The 9,687-nt window shown below is 35.6% G+C and overlaps 1 protein-coding gene across 1 annotated transcript; it reads right to left on the reverse strand.

Annotated features, from left to right (window-relative positions):
- Positions 1-7,482: 7,482 nt before the first annotated feature.
- On the reverse strand, positions 7,483-9,252 carry LOC130988484 (zinc finger CCCH domain-containing protein 20-like). Its single transcript, XM_057912350.1, has one exon. The coding sequence runs from the start codon at positions 8,890-8,892 to the stop codon at positions 7,843-7,845; it is 1,050 nt and encodes a 349-aa protein (XP_057768333.1). The 5' UTR covers positions 8,893-9,252; the 3' UTR covers positions 7,483-7,842.
- Between the last annotated feature and the right edge of the window lie 435 nt (positions 9,253-9,687).

Raw genomic sequence — 9,687 nt, forward strand, 5'->3', positions numbered from 1 at the left:
TCAAAAGGTAGAGATGTTATCATTGAATTGAGGAAGGAGAACAAGAAGTTGGTGAATGAGTTGAGCAAAGCAAAGGAAGCTTTAACCTGTGAATTGGAGGATGAACTCGAAGAGCTATGGAATATCATCTAACGAAAACACATAAACATTGTACATTCGACATAAACAGGGAAAAGAAACTTTTTAACTTACCTTTGTTTTCCTTTATCTTCGCCAGCCAAACCATGTAAAAAATCGCCAAACTCCGACTAGATTCCGACGCAAAGAAGTGGAGAAGATGAGAAGTTGAAGGGTTCTTTTTGGTGTGGTGTTCTGCATTGAAGGCGTATTTCTTCTCCTAGAATTTAAACGGTTAGTGGGGCCCGTTTGAAATTTAAAAAAAAAAAAATATTTATTGGACGGACGGTTAACGAACGTTGCAAATGTGGACGGAAAATTTTAAAAAAATATACAATAAGGTCTGCCATGCCACTTCTGATTTGTGGGGGATGAAATTGAAAAATACGGGACAACCTTGGGGTTGTTTTTGCTATTTAATCCATCTAAATTTAGAAATAAAATTGAGTAATTACATTTCTTTTAATTGTCACACCATCACTTTACACCTTTATCACACATTTTTTAATCTTCTTGCCCAATTATTTTTTATCATTTAAAACGGGATGAGTGGAGCACTATTTTTGACGTATGTCAAAAGTATATCACTTCACTTATTAAGATATAACCTCACATATTTTTTTTACTCTCTCCATTCACGAAATATTTTCTTAATGGAGGGAGGCACGAATTTAAAAAAAATATATGTTGTTTATTTAGTTAGTAGAGAAAGAGACCCACAAATGAAGAAAAATGAAAAAATTAAAGTTAATTGAGGTAGTGAGTAGAGAATGGACCTACATGTTAATGAGTGGAGAAAAAGACCCACAAATTTAGGGCTTGTTTGCTATGCATGATTAGTGTTGGATAGATATCTATATTATCCTAACATGTTGTTTGCTTCAAAACTCAAAGTCCTTTATAAATTAATGACCCGTTATCTATTATACATATCTTTTGGATTATGTATCACATCTAGGAGGTGTGATAGCGTAAAATCTTTTTTTATATATCTTACCAAACATGATATTGATATCTAATAAATTAATAGATATCACAGTCAAAGATATCACGTTTTATCCTATATCATGTAGCAAACGAGCCCTTACTAAAAATATAGGGTAAATATCACTTTAAACCCTGAACTATTTTTGCACTATCAATTATATATATTCAGAATTATCAAAAATAATTTTTTAACATTGAACTATCAATTTTGTATCAATTGTACCCTTCATCCATTTTTTCACCCTTTTAATTTTTAATTAGTAACACATATAATTACGTCTTTTTATATAATGTAGGTAAAAAGAGATCAGATCGTGGTATTCGGTGAGTCATGTCAAACTTCTAAAGCAAAAAAAAAAAAAAAATAGACGTATGATACAATTGATACAAAATTGATAGTTTAAAGTTTAAAAAATCAATTTCAATAATTCAGGATATAATTAATAGTGTGAGGTTTAAAATTATATGAACGGATCAAAAATTATATGTAAACTCACGTCTTTTATGAACGCAAAATGACAAATTATAACAATATTTTGTAGATGAGGGAGTATCATTTATCCTTATAAATGATTTTATATATATATATAAATTTATTTCATATTCAATCTCAATCATTTATAGCCTACAATTACGAGATTATTTTTTTATTACATAAAATTTATTAATGTTTTATTAAAATTTATGTTCAACTAAAATGACATATTTACGAGAAACGGAGGAAATATATGCTTATTTTCACCATCCAAATGCACCAATGCATCCAAATATTATTGGGAGTAGCTCTAAAATAAGTTAAATTTACTTCTATTTGGACTAAACTTTAGGTGCAATCTTCAAACCTATGACACTACTATAAATATGTACTAGTATTATTTAATTTTTTATAAATGAGGAAGGGGCCCACCACCCACATGATTGTAATGGATAAGAACCAGAAATTTCTGCAGGTTTCCAGAGCCTCAGTCAAAAACAAAATCCCATCTTTTCTTAAAGAAAATATCCAACTGTCCCATGAACACACTTTCCCCATTCTTCAACCTTAATACAGTTGCAATCTGGAAAACTTTTACCTTTAACTAAAATCCTAGTTTAGTTTATATTTTGCGTCACGGATAATGTATAGCTACAGATGTACTTTGATTTCTTGTTGAAATTAAATTACTTCATCCGTCTCACGAATCTTGAATTATTTTTTTTCTGACATAAAAATTAAGGAATAAGAAGTTAAAAATTAGTGTTTTAAGTGTGTATGTAATAAAGTAAAAAAGTGCATAGGTAATAAAGTAAAAAAATACATAATTAATTAAGATAAGTTTAATTAAAACCCCTTATTTTTTTTACTAATTCTTACTATATATAAAAATGACTCAAGATTCGTGGGACGGAGGGAGTAACATTTAATTTCATTTAATTTAAAAATAAATAAATAAAATCAAATTAATCGAATAAATGAAATCAAAATAAATTGAACTTTTTAGAATTAAAACTGAACCAAATAAAAAAAAATCGAAATCCAAAAAAATTTTAAAAAAATGAAAGAAAATTGAAAAATAAGGAAAAAAAATTAAATTTAATTGTTTTTTATATCTATATGTATATATATATGCTGTAAATATAATTCAGTTTTCGATTTTGATAAAATCTAACCAAATCGAACTGTAAAACCAAATTATTTTGAAAAATATACAGAACCAAATCAAAAAAATGAACCATATTTTAATATTTTTATATGGATTGGTTCGATTATTCAGTTTCAAATATTTTGTTCACCCCGATGAGGGCCCTATGTATAGCTAGCTAGTATATCAATCTCATATTTCTGAGGATTATTTATTTTATATGAGTATAATGTTTTGCTATTTTTATAATTGCAAAGCTAAGTTTAATTTTATTAACTGCTTTAGTTATGTACTTTGTTTTTTTCTTTTTTAATTAGAACAATTATCAATATCCGACAAAATAGATTGAGTAAAAATTAAAACTGATCACTCCTATTAAATTGTACTGAAAATTGCTTATTTTTATAAAATTATTGTGTTTATCCCCAAATTGACTAAATTACTCTTAATGTCTCAATCAATGTACTTGCAGAGACAAAAATAACTTGCTATCAGAAAAGTAGATTGTCATCCGGATGGCAAGACAACCTACTTAGTGAGGTTGCCACCCAGACGACAACCTACTTTTTTTTATAGACAAACTAGTTTTTCGATTGAAAATTTTAACTTTCTACAGAAAAAGTAGTTTATCGGTCGAAAAAGTAGGTTCGAGAACCTACTTTTTCCAATAGCAAGCCACTTTTTTCTTACACTTTTCTTGCGGATCAGTTATACTTTTGTCAGAAAATGGTAAGACTTTACACAAAAAATCATGTAAAGCCATCAACTTCCAAGGGTGATTTCGATCATTCATTTTAATTTGGGCATAGAATCAAATTTTCTATAAAAGTGGACATTTATAATTGGGGTATTGGCCTGTAATTCTATAAATACTAAATTTTTGTCATTTTCTGGTTTTGCACCATAACTTTAAAACTTGCCTATAAATATCTAAACTTTAAATTCTTTTTTGTTTTGTACTCGATGAATTTTTACCCTCAAATCGTTGTTGATATGAAAGTCAGATTGACATCCTAAACTAGTATTTTAGATCTGACATTGACAACAAATTTATTTGTTTCATTATATACTTCAAATTTCCCTCTTAATTCGGTTGTCATGTCAACAACGATTTGAGGATAAAAATTCATCGGGTGTAAAATCAGAAAGAATTCAAAGTTTATGTATTTATAGATAAATTTTAAAATTAGAGTGTAAAATTAGAAAATAAGAAGAGTTCGATTATTTATAAGTCAAAACCCTTTTTAGTTGTTTAAAAAAAAAAAACTTTTTTAGTTAGAAGTTATAGATGTGGGCATTTTTAGGCGTTACGCCGTTAACACAAATAGATTTAACATGTCTGGTAAATGTAGCCGAGATTATTTTGTTACGATGGACTTGGTGACAAGGTAGTTATTGAATGATTGATTTTTAATGAAAGTAAAATAAAAATTTGGTGGTATTATTGTACAACATAAAATTTGGTGGTAATTATTATCCCAAATTGAAGATCTGAACAACGAAGTGATGTGAAAGAATTAATCAGCTTTTGACACATCTACCGCGATGTGCAGAATATGTGCCTTCTTGAATTTCGATGCAAGAATGTTTAAAGCAAGGTATGTCTCTTAGATTTATTCATTAGAGTTCCAAATTTGAAGTCTTAAACCCATAACAAAAATTATTTGACCTTGTTGTGGGTTCTATCGTTCATATATTGAATGCCAGCAAGCTATATTAGTCCTCATTATTGTTAGTGAATTTCAACACTATTAATGTTATGTTCATCTAAACTCCTATTTGAAGACATTGATATTTAATTGGGTCCTCAAGCTTTATTTAAAGACACATCCGTTTAATTAGTTTTTGATCTTTCAAGTAGTTATTACAAAATGAAAATCAATTACTCCCTCCCTCCGTCCCCAAAATTAGTATCTCTTTGGGGACGGCACGGGTATTAAGGAAAAATGGTAAAGTGTATTGATAGTGGAGAAAAATATGTTATAATTAGTATTGGGAATGGTGAAAAGGTGAAAAGTGTTATAATTAGTATTGGGAGTGGTGAAAAAGTGAAAAGTAAGAATAAATAAAGTATTATTAGTGGTGAGGTAGTTGTCCAAAAATGGAAAGATAGAAAGAGGAACTTATTTGGGGGACGTCCCAAAAAGGAAAAAGATGAACTTATTTCAGGGACGGAGGGAGTATAATATAATGAACATGAGTTGCTAAGTAAAAAACTACTCCCTTGGTCCACGAAAATTGTATGATTGAGTAAAGACACAAATTTTAATAAATAATTGAGAGATGTGTATAAAGTGTAGAAAATAGTTCATCAAATTTGAGTGGAGAAATGGACTCACACCAAAGTTGCTGTGTTAAATGGTTGACTATTTTGTAAATATTGAATATGAATAATTAGTTAACTTACTTGAGCGTCGGAGGCCCTTCCATCGACACCCCCACCGGTGCTCTTCGGAGGGCTCTAACGTTGCTTGTGATTTCAGGTTGCTAGTGCCCGTCGATCCAGACGTGACTGACGTCACTTCCGTAATTGTCGGATCCACCCCCTACACTATCATCGTCGGGACGAAGCCTACTCCAACGCCACACTTCGCTGTTATGATCGATTTGAGCAGTGGGAGAGGCAGCGACTACGAAAATCGTACTCGTCATGAACCCCATTCGACTGGAGCTTACCTCCATCACCTTCCCCCCTCCACACGTTGCTACCACGAGCACAGATTCCTACTTCATCAGAGGTTGCCTTCAATTTTTCCCGGCCGATGATGTGTTTGACGACGATGTCGATTTGTCTTACCTGTGAGTAGTGCTCATTGGAGGCGTAGAAGACTCGTGTTTAGATATGAGCTTTTGTTATTCTAATAGTATCTTCGATTTAAAATCGATGTATTTTCATTGGAATCCTTCCGAAGAAGGGTGGGCAGTGGCTGTCGCAAAGGCGGAAAAAAAAAATGGTTGCTTTGGATGAAAATTTTCTTGCTTGGCAGAAGGTCTATGATGAGACCAATTCTTAGACCACTCTTGAAACCCTACGGTGAGATCTTTCTTATTCACTATTGTTGGTGGTTTGTTGGTCCTCTTAATGTTAATTGTTGCCGGTTTCTTGGTCGATGATGAGTATAACTCTGAGACACTCAATGTAATTGTTGTTGGTTGTTGTTCCTATTGACTAATTATTGATGCTTTGTTGTTATTATTGAGTACTGATATTGGTTCGTTGTTCATATTACATGTCCTATGTGGCTCAGCCTCTCTTGAGCCTAAATAAAATTCGTGTGACCTCTTAGTGGTATAAAATCATTTTTCATCAATATGCATTGTGTTGTGCATAATCTGAAATTTAATTTTGTTAAGTATCATGTCCAACTCTAAAGCCTCTAGTGAGAATCTCAATCTTAACAACTTATTTGGAACTCTTAAATCAAACCTAATGGCTGAAGTCTGAGCTTTGATTAGCCATGCATTCACCCATCTCCCTACTATAGTATCACTTTGTCCTAAATCGGAATCGAATTCTCTTATTGTGCTTCTTTTTGTGTATTCTAGGTTAGAGATTAATGTGATGTCAAGATGTACAAGCTTATTTGTCTTTCAATTTTTCTAACCACTAAAAACATGAATGACCTCTCATCTTTGTTGTTATTTCTTTGCAACCCCTACAACCTTGAGGCCGTTTGTCTTAAACCGAAATACTTTAGTTGAGCTTTTAAAAGCTTGCCTCGAGGTGGCTTCCTGTCGATGAGGGGCGGAACCTAACCCCGACGACAAGGGGGCAAAATCTTTTGCCCCTACATTTTTTTGTCTTTTTAGTTTTTAGAGTGACAAAAAAATATTTTTGTAGTTATATACATAATATAGTGTATTTAGAGGTAACTTAAAAAATAGCCCCACCACTCATCCATGTAACTTCACCAGTGCAATAGCTCCTTATATTATGTGTCCAAAAGAAGCGCCTCAACTTTGTTGGAACAGAGAGTAATAAACATACAATTTTCGTGGACGAAAAGATTGAAAAAAATTATATTTCCTTTTAAAAAAAATTACATGAGGTAAATATACATATAATCAAATAAGACACTACACCACGCACAGACAGGACTTATATACTATAGAAAGGTTATATATATATATATATATATATATATTACAACGTACACAAGCGAGTTCTATACACCATACAAACATGAAAAAGTACTACATCATATGCAGGTCACATTGAACTCGAGACCTCTCACAAATAAAAATCTTTAAGAGCCTCAACTTTATCACTTGAAATAGATTTTGTTGACAGAACCAATTATTTTTCCTAATTGAGCATGTTGTGTTTGTCCTGAAAATTGTTGTGTTCAAAATTGTTCAAACTCCAAACAGTAACACATCCCATTTATTTACGTAGAGAAAAAAAGGGTTGCTCTGATTTCCTTTTTCTTTCCAAGATAACTGGAAACTCTACGGTGCACATAAAGCGTATCAAACCACATTTAAACTTCTGTCCTCTATCAAGTAATAATACAATACTAGTATTTTTTTCTTTTTTTCAAATAAGTACTTTCTTTATAACAATAAAAGAATTGCAGTACTTTTTCAGAATTCTCCTATGCTCCAGGAAATACTTGCAGCCCACATATAGACAAATAATTTTTTTGTCTACGCTGCATCGGATTATCCGTCGAATATAACCTATAACCCTTGCTATATTTTTGTACCAACTAAATCGTAAATATATATAGATAACATTAGCAAGAAACCGACAATATAGTAAATATATAGATTAAATTAACACGAAATAGACAATCACTGATACATGGCCTCATAATTTACAATAATCAGCAAGTTTAGGGGAAACTAAATAGCAGCAAAATTTATGTAAACATAATAAACCTAATAAGCATAGCAATTATGGGAGACGCTTAAGCAATAAAACCCGGCAAGCTCCTGCTGCTTTCCAACCTTAAGCATGCAGAGCCCCAATTTTGTAATTTCACTGTACAACATTATAGCCTAGAGAAAATTTTCATTCCGCCCCCAAAAATAAAAGGATTCATTGTTCCTTTCACTATTTACAAATTCCCAGATTGCCCTCCGAAAAACACACATATTCACAACAAGCCCCTCCTCAATTTATCAGCTCCGACACCCAGTCCACATCCGGGTTTGGGTTTGGATCCGGATCCGGATCGACCCGCTCCAAGGGATTCTCCTTGCTCAATTTCTCAAACATCTTGGCCCGCAAATTTCTCCCGGACTCGACCCGCTCCATTGGCTCCTCCTCGCAGTCCCACGCCTCGAAGTACCCAAGCCCGGGCCGGGCCACGGCCCGGGTCGGAGTCGTGGGCACGCTGAAATAGCCCGGCGGCGCTACCTTCAGCCGCGGCGACGGACAGCTCCCCAGCCACGACGACGGCATCGATTTCACCTTATTCAGCTGCAGCTGCCGCAGCGACGCCACCATCTCGTTGACCGTCGGCGACATCGGCGGGGACTCGGCAGCCGGCGGAGACGGCGACTCCGGCGACGCGATGAACGGGAAGCGGGAGTGGGAGGAGGAGGCGCTGCCGTCGTAGGAGTCGGCGCGGGGGCTGAGGACGCGGAGCTGCTCGGGCGCGTGGGCGAAGAAGCAGACGCGGCGCTTGCAGCTTACGCCGTCCTTGCATGGCTGAGTACGATAGCGCGCCGGGTGGAGCCAACACTCAAATACGCCGTGGGAAAACTCGCAGGCATCGCCCTTCCGGCAGGTCCCCTTGCGGAAGTCCGGGCAGGCGGTGCCGGAGTAGTGGTACTTCCTCGGGTCGCGGCGGCGGGCCTTCTCGCCGGGGTGGGCGAAGGGGCACTCGGTCCAGTCGTGGGAGCGGCCGCGCGTGCACTTACGCACCTTGAACTCGAACATGCGGAAATTATCGCATGAGTGCGCGTCCACGGGGAGGAAATCGCTGCCATCCGAGTCAGCAAAGGAGAACTCCGGAACGACGTCGGTTGAGTTGGACGGTAAGTAACGCTGCAGCGCCTTTAAGGAGTCGGCCTGGAAGAATAAAGAGTAGTCGTCGACGTTGCCGTTAGCATTGACGGCGGTGGGGCTCAAGGCGAGGGAGCTGTGATCGTCTGCGGCGGAGGGCCACGGAGGAGTATGCACCGTCGTACCGCCATAGCTTCTCTCTCCAAGCATCATTTTTCTCTTCTCTCTGTTTTCGTTTTTCCTCTCTCTTTCAATATTTTTGGTGGTGGGGAGATGGGGGTTTTGTTGTGGAGTGAAATGGTGTGGTCAATATAAACTGCTCCTGGTGTTTAACCATGGTTAGGAAATGACCGAACCATGCGTAGGTGAAAATTCTCGGTTAAAGAAGTGGGGTATTCTTCAATACGGCATCATTCGTGGACTAAAGTACGAAGGCGAAACGTGATATCGACACGTGTAGTTTACCTAGATTTGATTGGGTTGTGATGAATTGTGGGTGGACAGCGAGTCACCGAGGTTATTATGGGGGTTAAATTTTTAGCAATTAGTTTTTTAACCGACGGCGAGAGGGCGGTGGAGCGTCAAATAAAAATAGTTATAAATAGATAAAGCCTGTTTAAATGAAAGTGAAATTGAATTATTATGCCACTCGATTTGACATTTTGGGGGCCTTTCAAATAATTTTCACCCTATAATCCTTTTCCAATTTTCCGTTTTTGCAATCTATTACTCCCTCCGTGGCAAACGAAATGTCCTATTTTTTTTGGGTTGTTCCAAACGAAATATCCTGTTTCTTTTTTTGTCAATACACACTCTCTCTCTATACTTAATATTTAAATAATTTCCACCAACCCACTTAATCTACTTTATACACATTTCTTAATATCCGTACCGAAAAGAAATAGGACATTCATTTTGGGACGAAGGGAGTATTTTTCTTGCCATAGCGAGCGTCTCACGTACTATCAAGAATTCTATGAATTAATGCCTGATACGTGAGATGTTAGG

The sequence above is a fragment of the Salvia miltiorrhiza genome, chromosome 6 (assembly GCF_028751815.1).
Source record: "Salvia miltiorrhiza cultivar Shanhuang (shh) chromosome 6, IMPLAD_Smil_shh, whole genome shotgun sequence".
NCBI classification, from domain to species: domain Eukaryota; kingdom Viridiplantae; phylum Streptophyta; class Magnoliopsida; order Lamiales; family Lamiaceae; genus Salvia; species Salvia miltiorrhiza.

Coding starts and splice junctions, on each gene's coding strand:
- LOC130988484 (XM_057912350.1), bottom strand. CDS start 8,892: ATGATGCTTGGAGAGAGAAGCTATGGCGGTACGACGGTGCATACTCCT.